The sequence below is a fragment of the Copidosoma floridanum genome, unplaced genomic scaffold (assembly GCF_036245765.1).
Source record: "Copidosoma floridanum isolate Cflo_tuat_1 unplaced genomic scaffold, Cflo_Japanese_pri ptg000021l, whole genome shotgun sequence".
NCBI lineage: Eukaryota > Metazoa > Arthropoda > Insecta > Hymenoptera > Encyrtidae > Copidosoma > Copidosoma floridanum.
In genome coordinates this window covers 27,253,810-27,273,023 of record NW_028321898.1, presented here as the reverse complement: position 1 = coordinate 27,273,023, position 19,214 = coordinate 27,253,810, and the positions used below count along the sequence as shown (strand labels likewise).

Genomic DNA, 19,214 nt, shown 5'->3' with positions numbered 1-19,214 from the left:
GGTACGTATGGTGGTGGTACGGTTACAAAAGCACACGTGCGCGCGTCTGACCACAGACTGTCTGTTTCTACTTGGATAGGCGATAGAGCGCGAGAAACGAGTGGAAAAAAAATAAGAAAAGAAAAAATACACCATGCAAACTCTGTAGGTGTGTAACAACTGCGCGTCGTTATAGAGGGGGGTTATCTGGGCCCTTCTGCGATTAATTCGGCACGAGTGGAGGAAAAAAAAAAAAAAAAAAAAAAAGTAGAAGAAGACGACGAGAAGAGTTAAAAAGAGAGACAGAGAGAGGGATATGGTTGAAGGGTCCTCGAGGTAGGACAGTGCGGTGGAGGTGGTGGTGGTATATAAGTCGCTCCGGCGGAAGCAGCGGTTCGCGGTGGTGGTGGTGGTAGTATACGTGTAGCGATGGTGCGAACGGGGCGAGCGCGCCGGAACATGGCGGAGCAGCAGGGAAGCTGACGTGCCGCTCTTCTCTCTCTCTGTTTTTCCCTATACACTATACCACCATATAACCGTAGGGCTCCACGACCCCCATCTTGCTGGCTCCCCTGTGCGTGTATCAATTAATTGTTGCTTGTTTTTATCCTCCTCTGTTTTTTTTTTGTTTTTTTTTTTTTTTCTTTGCACTCCACGCACTGGGTGTAGGTATGTGTATACACGCGGAGGGAGGAAACGTGCATCGTTGAATGAGCCCTGTGTTCCGTCTCTTTCTGGCTCTTTTGACTGTTTACCACCAAATATACACACACTTATATTTATAGGTACACACACATATATATATATACCCAAGCGCTACTGTTGTTGCCGGCTTTCGAGGTGCGCGTATCACTTTGTGTGGCCCCCCCAAGTGTTGTGTGTGTGTGTATATATACACTTGTAATGAGTTTTTGAAGAGACGATGATGACGGGGATAACGATGGTGGCGATGATGACGTGAGGAGAGGCTGCGCGCTGTATCGGTAGTACATCCATCCAGCCCTTGCAGCCCCAGGCCTATCATGAAGGTGAGAATTAATATAATAACTTTGTTTGGCATCTTTATCGTCTCCCTTTCGTTCCTCCTTTCCTCGTCTCTGTCGTAAAATTGAGTAGGTTGTAAGCTGTACACAATAGGGAAACAACGTAGGGGGTGATATGGTTTATTTTTACGGCAGCTTCGCCTCAAAGGTGTTGGATCGGTGGTTTGTTTTTTTCCCCTCTTCCCCTGGCTTCCATGGGGTATCTGTGCGCGGTAGTCTTACAAGTGACAGCGATTACAGGATAGAGTGGCTAATGTTTTTACGACCTGCCGTCCCTGTTTACGTGTGTCCATTGAATGGATAAATGTTGCGTTAGGGACACATTTGTTGGTTTACTTTTGGAGGACAATAGCTTTTGTCATACCTATTGCTGTTGTACGTATATGACAGTATAAGTTCAATCGAGTTAAAACTATAGTCAATGTGTCCGAAACGCGTTTGCTTTCGAATGGTATTATTTTCGTCACTGAAAGTATAGTTGGCTCGTAGCTCAAAAGTAACAATTTGATCCACGAAATGTACGTCGTGTATGTACCACAATATCACGCAAGTAAGTTCTATTGTGGCGAAAAGTTGTGCGTGTATATGGTTAACAATAAGAGAGCGCATTCCTTGCCCGCGCACTGGCCACGGAACTAACTTGTTGGGCTTCGCATATAGGTACGATGTCACTGAGAGTTTTGCTGACGAAAATAAAATTTTGTATACGTCGTAAAAATGGAGAATATACAATGTTATTGCTGTCGCGAATTGCGTTAAAAACTTATTAGTAAGTATTTTTTTTTTTTTTGTTTTTCATTCAATCAATACTACTAGACGTCGAGTTTGGGAGGGTAAAATTTCGTTTAAAGGGTATTATTATAAAGTTGAAAGAGTGTAAAATAATCAGTGGCACTAATGTCACGGTGAAAACATAAAATACACTATGTATACCATCATCGGGGGAAAATGAAAAACGTCGAGTGCTTCGTTAGTCCATCACTTAATGTAATTAAACTCTCATCTCCGACGTAAAATTAGTCGTTTCGTTGTTCCGTGGGGTACGTGAAAGAAAATGTATGAAAAAAAATTTTAATTTAACTTGAGAAAAAAAAAAGATTATTCAACAGACGACATTGGTCTACGATTAAACTCCATTGACTGGGAGTTTGCGTATAGTAGTGAAATCGAGTTTGTACCTCACCGCCCACCACCGCTCGACTCTTTAAAATTCGATTCGTCTCTCGGAAGCGTGAATTTTAATGCCCGAATTCATTATCCTCTCCCAAAAATAACTCTCCGATGCGGACGACGCGTGATTTTTTTTTTTTGTAATTTCAACGCCGGTCGTAATAAATTTAAACACGCGCTACTCTCCATGATTTCGTTAAATAACCCACGACGTCAATCACCTCCCCCGAAAAGTGTACGACCACCGTATGCTTTATGAAACAAAAAAAGGAAAGATCTCCCCTCGGCGTGTCGACACCTCCAAACGAGTAGTCGCCGGTGATGCGTATACTTCTCAATCAAGAGAATTGGTCCGCGGCGCTAATAGAGCAGAGGAAAACTTGTGCCGCTCCTCGACTAATAATCCCCGACGACCCCGAGAGATGGAGAAACCGATGGATGGACAAACGCATCCGGGGCAGAATCGAGGGGCTCGATCGATAAAAATTATTAGGTAGTTCGGTTCGCCGGTGCACAAAGGAAGAGCCGGGCTGTCCAAAGTCATTTACGGTACGGGGCCCTTTTGCCGATACGCACGAGCTCGAGGAGCAAAAGTAAAGTTTGCCGAGCTCTCGCCGATCCTCGATGCGCTATACGGGAGCACACGTACAGCTTTTCCCACATATGGAAAAGGAGAAAAACATCCTTATTTACTCGTCCACGAGCGGACGCGCAAAAATTGTTTAAAATAATAAACCGAGCGTATTTAAAGGGACCCGGTGCTGCAGCCTCCCCATGTACACCTACAATCGGAGAGAAGGTGTTTTTATCCGCAGTTTTGGTGCGAGAGGTGTGGTGTCTCGCGAAAGGTTTCCAGCACCGGTGTATACTACGACTCGAGCTTAGCGGAACGACGCGCGTGTCGGTAAAGCCCTTTTCCTTCGTTTTCGCCTCTCAGCGCCGGATGTTTTATTGCCCATCTGGATCCTTTAACCAGCTCCTCCCAGCTTCTCCTCGCCGAGGAATTGGATGGTTCTCGCCAACCCCCTGCCGCAGCTGCTCATCCTCTTGCCCTCGCGTTTGTGCTGCGCTGATGAACTCGATCGTTTTTATTATTTTTTTCTTCCCCCCTTCCAACGAAAATCCAAGCTCATTCTTTCCAAAAACCCGTGGCGCCAATCATTCGGTTGCCCGCGTGACAAATCGTTGTCGAGCTATACAGTGTCTGCTCATCGGGGGCGCGCCGATGCATCGCTGAAAAATCGTTAAACTTTTCACTTTCTCGTGTATGTATTATTATGGTGGACCCCCATCCCCAACACAGCCAAGCTCTTTCGACGATAAATCATACATCTCGGATTTTTCAAAGGCTTTTTCGTCCCCCGAGAAGAGCTGCTCCCCGTTACTCCGTACTTTCGATGAATCGGATGAAAGCTCGATTGTTGAATAAAAGCATACGGAAGTGGTAATGATGCTTTCGGGTGAAATTACGATTGGGCACACTGAGCGAATAACTCTTCTGATCTTCGATACACGGCGAAAACTGCACTTCTCCGGTTGAAATGTGACCAAACGCGTTTGATGTAATTTGGTCACTTTGTCCTTTGATTTTTCATCGAATTCCGTGCCGGTGTCTCTCTACCTCTCTTTTTCTCTGTGCTGTGTAACTAACTACTAATTAAATATGAGAAAAGTCAAAGTTAAAAGGACTTTTTTTTGGGTGGGGGGGGGGGGATGCTGACGACATAAACACAGTGTAATTTTTACTTCAAAGCGTAAAGTTTGTACATATAATGTGCACTTTGGTCTCGACCATTTGATTTCTCGAGGGTATACATACAGAGTCCACAATGAAGGTATCCATCATCAATATAATTTTACAAACACAATTGTCAACTCAACGAGGGTGGCGTATAATGGAGTCTTTGACTTTTTTTTCTTTTTTTTTTCAACTGCGAACTTTGACGAGAGAGTTGGAAAAGCTTCAAACGAGCCAACTTTCGTTTTAACGTGCGAGTCCTTTGTAAAAGATATTTCACCTTTGGCCTAAATACAAGATTTTTATCTCTCTTCCTTTAAATGTACATAAAAAGAAGAAAAAAATCCAATGAATTCGTTTTAATTGCCCGTAATAACGTCAGCTCGGCGTGACGCTCGAAAGCAATAACCAAAGACTTTTACGACCCGACATTATACACATCACAATGAGCGTTGGTGCAACGAGCAACTCGCCCCGGGATGCATGAAAACTGAAACGCCGTATTCCATCAGGTTGATCTGCCAAAAGCCGCCCATACGTCATTCGAAGGGTAGGTGCGTCCCAAGCCAAGTTTCAACCCTACCCATTACGGATTATAAAAACTTGATCATTTTCCACGAGAGAGGATAGGAGAGAAAAAAGCGCCTCGGGTAATGATATCGAAATGGGAGATTAATGAAATGGGATATGCTCTTATGCAGATGCGGACACGCGTCCAATCGAAAGCAGCTTACCGGGATTAATGTTTGAGTAATTTTTTTTTTTCCCTTTCCCTCCCGGGCAGCTTATACGCAAAGTAGGTTGTACGCGTGGAGCTGTAATATTTTAAGCCAGTCCCTCTTTTTAATGGAATTTTGATGGGTTGCTCCGGAAAATAAGCAACTCATGTCCTCCATACGTCTGGATTAATCCGTGCTCCCTCCACCCCTGGACCCCCCATGAAAATTGAATCGCAAAACGTGTTTTCATTTGTATAGCAACGTGAAAGTCGGCTCACCCCTGTTTTTTCTAGATCCAAAAAAAAACGAGTTTCCGGAATCCAATTCAATCCATAGGGCGTTTTTTTATTTAACAAATCGGAAGCAATAAAACCCCCAGGGGGACTTTATTTCTTTTTCTTTACCTCCGTTCTCCGGAGCTAGGAGTTATACGAGCGTCAACTTTCTTTGTTTCCTGCGGGGGCCATTTTTCCCGCGCGCCCATTAGGACAGCGATGTCCGTTCGCGGAAAAAACCTCCCCGATTTTCGCTGCTTCCCGAGCGACGCTGCTTGCCCGATTTTTCCATTTTTATCGATGTTTTCCGCGTCCCCGCGCGCTCGGGTTGGACAATTTTAATTTCGAGGCGGCAGAAAATCACGCTAACGAACACCGAGGGCTCGCACCCCACGGTACACACATGCATTATTTATGAATTCGAGCTGCAGTCAATACCTATATGCACGGGTCGTGCCTATCCATCGTTTGATTACGCATCTTCCTGACAACCATGTATTTCGGAGCCCAATGGTGTTTTGCACAAACTGGCTTTCACACAACACCCCGTTGAAAGCGAAAAACAAACAAACCATCATTGTTCATAAGTTCTGAAAATAAAAAAATAAAAAAACAATCATTATGTGAAAGTGTTTGTTTATTGAATCGGTGTATCGATACGAGCTGCAAATATGCAATTAAATTTGATTGCATTGATATTTAAATATTCCAGGGCTCGGCGCTGCGGGACGCGCGTCTCGCCCTCCTGCTGGTGCTGCGGCTGAGCGTGTGGGTCGGCCGAGTGGGTCCCAGGGCGGTGAGCGGTGAATTATCAGGGAGCATCGGGCCCCTGGCCAACCCCCGGGAGCGCATGGAAAAGGTGCGCCAAGTGCTCAGCGAGGTCCCCCTCATCGACGGCCACAACGATCTGCCCTGGAACATACGGAACTTTGTCCACAACCAGCTGGCCGAGTTCGAGTTCGATACCGATCTCAGGCAGGTCGTGCCCTGGAGCAAGAGCGCCTGGAGTCAGACGGATCTGCCGAGGCTCAGGCAGGGCATGGTGGGCGGACAGGTGAGTTTCGTTTCTTCTTTCCTCCGACACGTCACTTCAATCGCACGTACACGCCCACCCATATATTTCAAAATAATATAGTACCGATCGCCGTCGTAAATCGGTACGTGGTCCTAATGACGTAAATTATCAACATTCGGGTTGCCGCCGATTCATCCGAATTAACTCCATTTCTTTTGTTTCCTCTTCCCACGTCCTATATATTATGACTCTGCTTTTGTAGTTATGTATCCTGCTCTCTGTGCATCTATGTGTACCACAGGACGCAGAGGACAAGTAAGTTGACAACTGTACGAGCGGAGGAAATAACCCGAGCAATTTATCGCAAAATGAAGGGAAAAAGATCGAGATAAAGGCAATGGATGAAGAGAACGAGGGGGAGGGGGTTTATTGCTGTTTGAATAGTTTCTCTCCTCACCCCCCCCCCCCAATACCGTATACTGCTACTCCTCTATCTGTCCATCTTGCCATTCCGTCCTTGCACGCGCCATTGTACGTATACACGAAGAGCCTCGGTGTTACATATACATATATTTATATGTTTTCTTGTCTTTGTGCCAACTGGCGGCCGGATTGTAATTTGTTCGTCCCCCTCCTCCTTTGCAGGTTCCGTGGCCCTTTGGCAAAAACCCTACTCTCGCGTGCGGTCGAGATTTTTCTTTCTGTCGGTAAAACATTAATAAATCCGCGGGATGATTTCCTCTGGAGATTGAATTCGCTCTATTTCTCTTGCATCTCTCTTTTTTTTTCTTTTTTTTTTTTTTTCTTCGCTTGTACACTATAGCTCTTCCGACACATGTATTCACAATGTCTTTGGCTCCGCGAAGCCAAATGGTTTCGCGAATGAGATCGTTGACTAGCGGTGACACCAAGTGACAATTGGAAGTTGCAAAAAATGAGCAGTAAACATTTCCACCGATTTATCGGTCGGTTGTATTTTGTGGTCTCGAAAATTTTCTTGAGCAATATAAGTACCATCAAGTATAACCACAGGGAACTGCAAGTAACAGTAAAAATCGTAGTTGGTAAATGACTAAATGGCACACGGGTCGCAAACTTGTCTCCGAAAATTAATTATCCTTAGCCACGAGCCCCTCCCCAAACCTCCTTCTTTGCAACGATAAATATCCATCCGGAAATCAAAAGTCCAAAGACAAACAGTCAAAGTATCGGACGGACTTTTATCATATCTCTCTCTTCGGCTCGCCCGCTCGTCCTGACAAGATTTACGCGCTTATATCTCCCGCGAGCGCTAAAATTTGTCGGGCTCCCGTAAATTCTCTCCGCGCCGTCCCCCCATAAAGCGCATTAAAAGTTACGGCGTTCGCGCTCATCGATCGTATGTGTACACGGAGTGGGATGTCGAACGAAAAAAAAAATAAAACAAAGATAAGAGTCGTAAAATTTCGATTTTCCACCTGCCCTCGAGCCCAGAGACAATACAGTTACGATCCTCCGCGCGCCCCGGCAAGCTTTGTCGAATCATAACTGTTGAAAGAAACAAAGGAAAAATAAAAATAAAATACAAGTTTTTATGTGTGTTTTATTGCAGTTTTGGGCGGCGTACGTGCCGTGCGAGTCGCAGCACCTCAACGCCGTGCAAATGACCCTCGAACAAGTGGACCTGATCAAGAGGCTCATAGAAAAGTACTCGCAACACATGCAATTCGCCACTTCGTCCAATGGTGAGTGACGATTATCATAAATTTTCACACCACGTGGTACAAAAGTATAAATGTACGTATTTTGTCGATCATCCAAAGAAGCTGTATACGCACATTTATGGTACCTGCATGGAGAAAAAAATAAATACACTCGAGAGTCCTGTCGAAAAGTTATCTTGCCGATCGATCGGTTCTGGCGTAATTCTCCGATAAAATGGAGAAAGCTTCTTGCTAAGATTGAACGGGTCAAGAACAAGAAAAAACAAAAAACAAAAAAAAAAAACAGGTTTTTTTCTGATTTCGACAAAATACACCACAGAGCGAGTAATTTCAATGCGGGTGGATGAACTCGTCTCTCAAACCGAAGGGAAATCTATACGACTTGTCGATCAATCGGAGCAAAATGGATGAAACCAAATAGCTGCTCTCGTGCACAGTCCCTTTCGTCGTCGAAGTAAATTGTACCACAGGTAGCACAAGGTGTATATAACACATACGTACGGGTTCGATAGAAAAGGGCCGGTAGTTGAAATAGCAATCACGTGCAAATCAGCGCTGGGAATTCGCGGGGGTCGCCCCCCCCCCTGCCCCGTGTCGATCCGTAAAGTTTCTCCGCGTAACCGTGCAATGTGACCTCCCCACGAGACTGTTTCTCTCTTTTCCGATACGCATATATACACCTACTCGGTTACTCTCGAGCGCGAAACGCGTACATACGGGAGATCTCACGGTGGCGAGGGGTGACCCCGCGGAAACGGGGGAGTTGTTTTTTCTCCAAAGTTGGGAATTCGATTTTCCAACTACTGCTCTGGGGCTTTAACTCCATTCGAGGTGTTGGTCGAGTGCGCGAATGGCTGCGGTTTAGCTTTTCTCCCTTTTCTTTTTTTTTTTTTTTTTTTTTTTTTGACAAGCGAACCTAAAAAAGTGATATTTTTTTTAAATGAACACGGACAAGGGATGCCCTTGAGCTTTCAATGTACCTCAAGGGAAGGATTGACATGGCAATCGATAGAATTTCTACTTGCGCCCCTGTTTCCGGTTGCTCCCACCGGAAACTCTCCCATTTATTTTTACATCTTCCATGTAATGTACTCCGGATGATCGAGATAATTTCTGGTCGACACAACGTGGCGTATAATCGTTCCCGAAAACCAACACCTTAAATCGATCCCCCGCCCCCTCGTTTGCGAGTTAAAGCGAGTAGACACTCGAGAGTGGCTAAGGCATTAGCGTAACGACGGCTCGTTTGCTTACACGCCAGAGACGCTTAAAACCCTGTCCCATAGCGCGGGAGGGCCGTGGCTTTGTGCAATCAAGCCCCGCGTAATTATGATTCGCAACGAACCTCCCGCCCCCTGGTACTGTAGCTGATGTATAATTTTTACCCTTTTTTTTTTTTTTTTTTTTTTTTTTTTTTACCCCAAGCCGTGCAGACTACTGTATGTATAAAATAAAATAAAAGAAGAGAGAAAAGTTCTGGCGTTAACTCCCCGACCTTGCGAGGACCGGGACGCCAAAGCCCTCGTAACTTATTCTCGCGAGTGCAGCCCTCGACGAAATTTTTCCTTGAGTACCATTGTACGCGCGCCACCTGCGCCCTGTACGTATATGTATATATAATATCACGCACATACTTTTGCCGCAAAAGTTCGAGCGCGCCGTTAAAACAAAACCCGCGACCTTTTCCCCTACGTGTGGAGCTATATGACAAAAATTTCACACAGAAATACTTTGTGCGCTTCAACGATACACGACCCCCGTACGTATGTGTATATAAATATAACAATGGCAAGCTCGCGTCTCCGAACATCATCATCATCATCGCCCCATCTTTGCTCTCGTGTGCGCGAGCGAGCTTTTGCCATCACAGCTCAAGCGTAAGGTATGTTCTATACACGTGTGCGACGGTGAGCAAGTGCAAGTCGCGGCTGCAAAGAATTTTTTATACGTTAGTTGTACAAGATTGACTACATTGTAAGATGAATAAATTGATCACGAGCATATTATTGTTAAAGTAAAGGCCAAAACTATAAACGTCCCCAGGAGATAAACTGATTGGACGTCAGGTTTTTTCTCCCGACAAATCGTTTCCATCAGACGGGAGCTCTTTTACGCTACGCACCTGTGTCTACGTGTACTACCCCGAGACCCTTTTATCTTCGAGGGATGGTTAAACAAAAACAAAAAAAAATAATAATAATAATAATAAGAAAGAGACATCAGTTATTTGCTGTAGTCGAGTCCGCTTTTACGAAGAGAACAGCCGAGTTGGTCCCTAGTCTTTAAAGTTGCGACTGCAGCAGTGCCAGAGTCCCGGGGATTATTGCCTGGGGATTAAACCAGGAGAGACCAACCTGATGCGAGCGTTCGTGCGGCAAAAGGTTATAGGTGGTTCACGTACATACACGCGTACAGTGTACACGATCGAGGTAAATGTACGTGTGTATGTACACGCATTGACTTGCAAATCCGCGCGATCTAAGCGACGGTGCTTCTCCACCTCCTCATTTGCCTACGCGCGCGTGAATTAACTCTTTATTATCCTCGGCTATCGTGTAAGCTGCTTGTGCGCTTCACAGTTTGATTAGCGCCACTTTTTTCTTTTTTCTCATCCGTTTCGGATTTTGTCCCTTTTTTTTTTTTTTTGTTTGTTTTTCGCTGCAAAACTATATACAAGTTTGCACACCCAGGCTTTCCCCTGGCGCTTCCTTTTCAGGGAGGGGAAAAACGTTTTGTTTTTACCGGGTGGATGGTTTTTGTCGCCGGCCGCCCTGGAGCTCTCTCGCGTCGGGCTTCATAAATTTTCGGCTGACGCGAACTTTGTCGCGAAAGAGCTGCGGGATGGGCGGTGCTCTGTTTTCGCGAGGGTCCGTGCCGCTTTTCGAAATATGCCGGGATTTTTCACCGCTGGAAAGTTTTTTTACCCCCGAGCCCCCGCGTGTGGTTTTTCCTGGATCGGGTATTTATTGTAAATTGGAAATACCGCCCTGCACGTGTGTGGTTTCGCGCTGCGGGTACGGAAAGTGCGCATACGGTAGAGGGGATGAGAATAATTATAAAAAGATGTTTTTTAATCTTTCGAGAACCCACACTTTGTGTTTGGATAAAGCAGGAAGAAAAAAAAGAAAATTCCATAATTCACGGTAGAAGCGATTCGTCGAAAAAACCCCGTGCTCTCTTCCATTTGAAACATCAATCTCGGTAAAAGCTGGCGAGAAACCGACTGCTGTGTGACTCTTGTCCCCCCTTCTATTATTCCACGGCAAAGCGATTCATCTTTTTTTATTTTAATAAACACGCCGAAATGAAAAAAAAAAAAAAAAAGGGAAAAAAAGGGAAAAAATGTATATTCCAGAGATACTCGAGGCGCACAAGAAGGGAAGGATAGCCTCGCTGATTGGAGTGGAGGGCGGCCACAGTCTCGGGAGCAGTCTCGCGGTCCTGCGGACCCTCTACCAGCTCGGGGTGCGCTACCTCACCCTCACCCATACCTGCAACACGCCCTGGGCTGAAAGCTCGAAGGTCGAGCAGGGAGACGAGGAAGGTAAGACAAGGGGAGCATCATTATTGTTATACTGTCGCCGTCGTCAAGCAAAGCAAGAGACTGCTTTTTGGGAGGCTGCACAATTTTTTTTTTTTTTTTTTTTTCGTGTTGGAAGGATTGAAATATATTCGTACATGTATCATTGATGCCGAGGAAACGTAAACACGAGACTTTTGCGCGCAATCTCCTTTCTTTGTTTGGCCTCGCAAATGATGCCTAAATGCAGATGTTTTGCGTCGACGTTGCGGAAATACATATCATAACGCCTGCTCGTACCCAAGCGCCCGGCATTGATTTCGACGCACAATGAATAATTCATCGTATTGTATTTCACCGTCGTTTTAAAACGTCACCTCACGGGCGTGAAAATATTATATTCCCGCATGCATGAAAAATGCGGGTTGTTTTTTTTTTTTTTTTTAACATCGCGCACCTATAAGAAAATGTACGTGTACACATCTCATTTATCACATTTGAAGTAACTCGCGGTTATCACTAGCCAAAGGAAAAAACCAACGTCTGACCTACATGTCGCCGTGAGAGCTCGAGGTATTTCCTCGCAAAAACAAAAGCCACGATATAACATAACGAACAAACGGAGGTGGGTAGCCTTTGAGAAAGTAGGTTGTCGTTTTTGAAAGGGCCCCGGCGTGCACCCTATCTCGTACACGCTAAACAAAATACACCCAAGAGCCCGAGCGGCAAAAGCAACCATCTTTTCCAAAGCCTGCACGCAATGAGGGGGAGGGAAAATACGAGACACGCAGGTGGGAAAGAATTAATGAACCTGAACCTTTTTGTTTTGTTATTATTATTATTATTATTATTATTTCACGTGCTTTCAATGAACATTGTATTTTTTAAACGTCACAACTATAGCATAGACAACATGTAGAACACGCGACCTGAATTATCCAAGGCATCCGTGACTCCATTAACCATCGGTCCGTCCATCGAGACAGATAAGTGCTCTCAATAACAACAAACGGCTCGGGCGAGGCGCGTTTTCGCTTTCAATTATTCACACGTCAATCATGTACACCGACCCCATGCGTTTTTGTTTGACAATACGTGCGTATGCTCTCTCGGCTGGATTTTTGCGTCGAGGGAAATTCAAGTTCCATCGCGTGGATCGTACCGTGTTTTCCCCATCAATTTTCGATTCCAACCGTAAAACGAGATGCGCCGAATAAACGGGAAGAAAAAAGGAGGCGGAAAACACTGTAGAGGGCCATTATCGTACACGTACACCGAACGGTAAACAAAACGCCCACATTCTCGCAAATAGTATATGTATGTCGAAGGGAAAAAAAAACGATACCGATTTCTCGCTCCGGTAACTTTAGTCCGTATGGAGTGGCATCCATTCCATTACGAAACATCCGGTCGTGGCGTGTATGAAAGAAAGAAAGAAAAAAAAATAGAAGAAGGTCCAAACCTTCCATCCATTTGCCTCGACGATCTCTCAAAGGATACTTTGGGAGATCGATCGGCTCCACCGTCGCTGCGGCGATGAACCTATACTGAAAGAAAACACCGGACCGTCTAGTCAGATGCGCGGATGGGATTTTTTTTTTTTTTTTTTTGTCGGTCGAGTTGTCGAATGTAATGGATTTTCAAAGAGAAGCAAAGAGAGAAAAGATACGGCTCGATGGCGAGCGGAGCAACGGATACGATGAAGCAATTGTAATATGTGGGTGCGATGCCGCAGGTGGCGGGTTGACGACGTTCGGCAAAGCCGTGATAAGGGAGATGAACCGGCTGGGGATGCTCATAGACCTGAGCCACACGGCGCGCAAGACGATGAGGGACGCGCTGAGGACGAGCAAGGCGCCCCTCATATTCTCGCACTCGTCCGCCTACTCGATCTGCAACTCCACCAGAAACGTGCCAGACGACGTGTTGCGCGAACTGGTGAGTACTGTACTTATTATTGTTTTTCTTTCATTCATTGAAAACAATTACTCCATCAAGACGTACAATCATGTAATATATATATATATATTTGCACGGGCAGTCGGACGGTTCACATAAATTGAATACCAGCCTATATCATGCGCACAGCGAAACAAATCCTCCCACGATTAAGTAGGAAATTCATTATTCAAGCTCCATATATATGTATACGTACATTTGCATACACGCATGAGCATATACACGGTATATGGTATCGTATACGGTGCAACGGGGCACGTATCGACTGGCTCCTCAAAATTGATGGCCGTTATTAATGCCAAAGTGCCCCCTCCCCCATTCCCTTGTGTACATGTATACATCGTACGCTGTATTTTCTCGTTCACTTGTAACACGCGTCCCCGGACTCGTTGATTCTCTTTTTCAATCTCCTCCTTCTTCCCAGCCCCCGAGCTCGGGGGGAGAAAAAGCGCAGCCGGTTCATTTCAAACTGCACACACCTGCACTGGTTCGCGAGAGCTATACGTGTGTGAGTGTGTATACCGTCATTAAGCTTTGCGCTAATGAAAAATCGTCGTCGGAAAACAGAGAGAGAGAGAGAGAGAGAGAGAGAGTTACGAGTGTCCCACCTACCGGCTTCTATCTCGCTCTTCCGCACCGATGCCCGGAGACGCGGATTGATCTTCCGCGCCCCGATTTAAATGCACGGCTAACTCCTCAAAGCGAGCCACCCCCTCCCTCCTACTCCTTCCTCTCTGATGAAACCGGGATTTGTTTTACGACTACGATCGACGAGTGCCTATACCTGCTTTGCACGACAAGCTTTTCCATTTGAGCTATTTGCCACTGGAAGAGAGGGCTCTACCGCCCTTTCATTTACCTCCGGCTTTTTAGACTTTGGTCAAAGCGACCTGAACCGTGTTTTTATTTATTTTTTTTTTTTTTATCAGCCCGACTTTGCACGAACACTTGGTTGGAGTGGCAATTTACTTATTCATCGTTCATCATGTACGAAGCAAACAAAATTAGATCGTTACCAAATCCTCGAGTCGAGTATACATATATATTTTTGCGTACGAAGCTCCCCTCGAGCAAAACCGGTTGAATAACGTTTTGGATAACTGTGAGCACTTTCTTCCAAAATCTACGCGATCGTACACAAAATATTAATAACAATAATGAAAAAAACTCGCGTTACTCCATACGACCGATCCATAAATAAATCCTGGAAAATAATAGGAAAAAGCCCCCGAACCCCGACGCGATACATCATCGAACCATCCGACTCCCCCCTCACCCGTACTACACTCGTAAAAACAAAACAAAAATCATCTCTGAATCTACGGAGCAAAATCATGTATAATATATACTACTTATTTTCCGGGCGAACGTGCGGAAGAAAAAAAAACAATCGTGCCCCTCCTTGCTCGTGCAACATGTGTACGAGGACACATGCATAAATCGCGTCGGAAGCGTTTTCGTGCTTACCCTGCGCGTGGGGGTATCATACACATGAATATATACAAGTGCGCGCCACGCGTCGTATGTAATATTACAAGGGAAGCGTATGCGTGTTACACTCACGGAGATACTTATATTTGCCGAATCTAAGGCCTCAAACGGAGCGCGTCGATTTCACCCTCTATACTACTACTATCACTCGTGCTCCCCTGCACCAAGCATACCTTCTCTGCTTTGGGTGCGCGTCATCTTTTCATCGTACGAGTATGTGTACTTGCAACTCAACTCCGACCGACGCCTCTTGTATAAGTATATACATACACCCATTGCCTTGGATTTGGATGTACGCGCGCTTGGATTATACCTGTTAATATCTATATGTACCTGCGTTATACGCTTGGAATTTTCTGTGTCACGTACGAACGTGGAGTTTGTTGTAAAAAAAACATGTTCCATTTTCGACAAAGCGGCATCGTAATAGGGAGATTCACGCGCAGATTCAGCTCGATTTTTGCAATCCAAAAAACAATCGAAGCTCATCGGAGTTCACCTCCGGCTTTTATCATCAAAACGATCCCAAACAAGCTCGGACAACGTAGGCACGTCGAGGGGTTATTTACAAAAATCTGGTGCCCAAATCCGCCCCCGTTCGAAATTAATCCGTCCCGAAAATTGTGTCCCCTCGTTGACGAAAATAAAAAAAATAAAAAAAAGAATCTCCTCACACCGAGTATATCCTGCAACGCTTGTATCACGGATCAAAAGCTCGATTATTGATTAATCCACTTTGTGCCTGTTTTCTTTTTTTTTTTTTTTTTTTCTGTCTGTCCGTGTGCACACGACACAGCAATCAAACGGTGGCCTGGTAATGGTCACGTTCTACAACTACTTCGTCAACTGCGGCGAGCAGGCGACCGTGACCGACGTTGCGGCCCACATCTATCACATTAGAAATTTAATCGGAGTGGACCACGTCGGTGTCGGCGGTGACTTTGACGGCATTAACAAGTACGTATACACAATTTTGTTTTTTTTTTCCTCCCACCAGGAAATATATTAGTACTTTTTTTTTTTCCTTTTTCTTCTTAACTAACCGTTACCCGCTATATATACGTTAAAATTGATCGATGAAATCGATTTCCAATCGGTTCGTTCACCCGGTGACGGGCATCGGTCGGCGTTTTGCATTTAAAGCGATTCGCGGAAAAATGTCCCCTCATACGCGGACTGAGCAATAAAATCCGATTCAAACGCATATAATTGCTCGCAGGTGTAACGTTATATCGTACACCGGTACACTCACACTTGATTTATACGCGCAGGTATTTACAATTGCACCCACGAGAGTGTATCTTTAACACATATACAGGTAGTGTATACGTTCCCACAAATTTACGCGCTCTCGTCCAACTTTCACACACACTATGTAGACGCGCGCGAGCTGTGTATTACATCATTGTAACGGTTGAGTCTCGAGATATTATTATCCCCGTAACACGCTCCGATGAACAAATGACGCGCGCTTCCAACTGTACAATTACGTTGCGTGTGTATTATACACATGTCTACGGGGGCGAGAGAGCCCGAACAATCGAACGGGTAATTTTAATCGTGTCAAGTGCACGTTTGTTGTTTTTTACTTTGCCGCGTTGAAAAAATAAATGAATTTACAGAAAAAGGCTCGTACGGCGTTTGTTACCGCGAATCGGTTCGATTTATTGCTGCAATTGGCATTAGATTGTTTTTTTTTTCTTTTTTTTTTTTTTTCTAATTGCTCCGTACACTTTCGTCTGTAATTGAAGATTGAAACAACGGGGGTCTGTTTCCACGATCATTAGACTCAACGCTGGGAAACTAAAAGCGCAAACACAGCTCGGATGGAGTTTGTTGCAATGCCGAGGAAAGAAAAAAAAACTTTTCGAGCAAAAAATGGAAAGAAAGTCCGACTCTGTCGATTAACATCCATTTTGAGAAAGTGCAACTTTGCAGCATTCAGCCTTACTCCCTCGCCGTTACAAGTGGAAGGAAATACGAAAGCAACAGGAGTTGGAAAATGATGTAGCGTATATACTCATCGCTCGCCATTATCATCGGCTAAAAATTTTTCCTCAAAGTCTCGGAAAACCGGTTTCCTGCATTATTCGACATGAGATAAAACTGTTGCTCTCCGTTTGTCTTTCTTTATGCACTGGTGATGGTGTACTTAATAATTTCCTCGGTCACAATGCCAACATCCCATTATAATACATATATATATCGTTCTGTATAAAATATACAATGTTATACGGTTTTGTAATGTCTCGTTCGAGAAGCCCATACTTGCCGTGAGGTAAAGAGAAAAAAGTAGGCCGATTCGTGAAAGATATATATTTTTGCCCGGAGCGGCCACGACGAGGGTGTACAGGTGCACTCTTGAATCAGCCCTCAGTCCTGTTTCCCCGAAAAGGAAATTTTTTCCTTCGCGAAGGGAGCACGCTCGTCTCGGTCCGTCGACTTTGTCGGTCGCATGAATAATATATCTACCGGCCGAAAGCCCGGCTACGGGTACACAGAGGGTATATATGTACATGTATATATACGTATAGGAGAAGAACCAGTCTCCTCCGAAGGATAATGGAGTAAGAGCGGGTCGGCTAATTGAATAGCTTGAAATATTAAACGGCGCTCTTTTCTTTTTTATTTTTTTTATTTTTTTTTATTTTATAGAACGCCCCGGGGTCTCGAGGACGTCTCCAAGTACCCGGAGTTGTTCGCCGAGCTGCTGCGCTCCGAGAAGTGGACGGTCCAGGATCTCAAGAAGGTCGCCGGGCTGAATCTGCTCAGGGTCCTCGGCCACGTACGTATATTTCAACCTTTGTACGTCCGACCGTTGTCATCACGGTGTATTACTTTTTTTTTTTTTTTTTTTTTTTAAATGTATGAAAAAAAATAAGATATTTATAAGTACAACCCAACGCGTACATCAAATTGTAAGTACTTCAAAATATTCCCCGTCGATAATTACGAGGACGAGTTTTATTGTTAATTGCAACCTTATAAATATCATTGTGCACGTCATCGCGAAAGAGTAGTTTGGTGTATAATACACATAAGTATAGGTGGGTGGAATTGATCAAGCGGCTGACTCATAACGGACTGCTTCTACTGGATTCGGCCGCATCGTTAATTTCCCCTGGTATTACTGAGCGAGAGTTTGGGGGGTTTTTTTTTTGTTTTGTTACGTTTTTCGCCACCTTGAGTTTTCATTAAAGGTAATGCCATAAAGAAAACAAAAAAATATAGGAATGTGCGTACATGGTTTTTAGGGAAAAAAAAAAAAAATCCCCTTACTCGTTTATGCCGGGCAAATTAATGAGTAGTCGATAAACAGCAGAGCAGAGAGAACAACGGGGTCTCCCTGTGTATGTGTAAATACAATAAGCGGTAACACGCCCGTGTGCAGCAGAGAGGCTTTTCCGTTCATGCATAAATACATGAATTCGCAGGTGGAACGAGTGAGGGACGAGATGAGGAACGCGGGGGTGATGCCGTCCGAGGAGGTCCTCGAGTCACCCGACACGACCGGCAGCTGTTCCCTCGACATAAACTCCGTGCAGCGCTCCACCATGGAAGTGTAAAATGAAAAACAATAACAACACAAAAATCATACCTGTACATGTACACCTATTATACGTCTCTTTACGCATTGGCGAACGAAAATACCTATACACCTTTTCATCGGGCGAAAAGTACTTTACAACGACGTACGACTCTTTTTCTTTTCACGCAAATGCGCGCATATGCATATATACGTGTTTTACCATGTATGAAAGAAGAAAAAGAAGGGAAAGAAGATAATGTACACTCTCCCTCCCTCCGACTCTACTATACAATAATACCCTCCGCCGACCCACGTATTATTACCGTAACTCTGCGAGCGCAAGCGTCATAAAAGTTTAAGTTTACATTGAGCGTGAGATGGACTAAGGGAAAAAGGACTTTCTTGCGACTTACGCGAGTCTACTTTGGAGCAGTGAAGAAGGACAGTACACACCTGCGTTACTTGCCATTCCACCTCTGTACGTGTTTGATCATCGATTTTCAGCAAACGGTGTCGGCGAATCGGTCTGGGTGAATCAAAAATCTTGAAAATCTCTCGATTAATTGGTACAATTGGATGCCAGAGCAGAGCAGTGAGAGGAAACTCCCCGTTGGCAGCTAAAATCAATTAATTCGGACTGCATTGTGTGTGTGTCTCTCTCTCTCTCTCTCTTACCCCTCCGTTTCGCGAAATTTCCAATTCGACGTGCCGGCAAACTAATACAAACTTTGCATCCATATACATCGTACATGCACCGCCCTGCGAGTGTATCGTTCGATTTTACAGGAGAGAGAGAAGCTCCTCCGAGAGAGAGTTATGTGTACCGCTTGTTTTCCCGGGTATACATATATATATATAGGTACGTACTTGAGGAACGCTAGCTTGTGCACACGGTATTTTAGGTGTATACCTATGTGTGGGTACGTGGGTGCAAAATTGAATTTAGCGCTTCTCCGATACTAATGTGGTCCAGGGAGTGGGCCTCCATGTCTGTATCCGACTGTCGAACTAACTATTTGTGTGTGCTTCCGGAGTGTGTTCCATTTGCTGCTGCGGCAGGAATGCATATACGT

The 19,214-nt window shown here is 44.8% G+C and overlaps 1 protein-coding gene across 1 annotated transcript; it reads left to right on the top strand.

The window, feature by feature from the left end:
• Nucleotides 1-847: 847 nt before the first annotated feature.
• On the top strand, nt 848-18,325 carry LOC106644878 (dipeptidase 1). Its single transcript, XM_089594311.1, has 8 exons — nt 848-1,007; nt 5,637-5,978; nt 7,531-7,663; nt 10,998-11,186; nt 12,898-13,100; nt 15,409-15,569; nt 17,268-17,397; nt 18,047-18,325. Exons 1-8 carry the CDS (start codon nt 1,002-1,004, stop codon nt 18,176-18,178), a joined length of 1,296 nt encoding a protein of 431 aa, XP_089450437.1. The 5' UTR covers nt 848-1,001; the 3' UTR covers nt 18,179-18,325.
• The last annotated feature ends 889 nt before the right edge of the window (nt 18,326-19,214 follow it).

What these genes read in the sequence shown, in the direction of transcription:
- LOC106644878 (XM_089594311.1), top strand. An exon ending in CGAGCAGGGAGACGAGGAAG is followed by an intron (nt 11,187 to 12,897) that starts GTAAGACAAGGG and finishes GCGATGCCGCAG; the next exon opens with GTGGCGGGTTGACGACGTTC. An exon ending in ACGACGTGTTGCGCGAACTG is followed by an intron (nt 13,101 to 15,408) that starts GTGAGTACTGTA and finishes CACACGACACAG; the next exon opens with CAATCAAACGGTGGCCTGGT.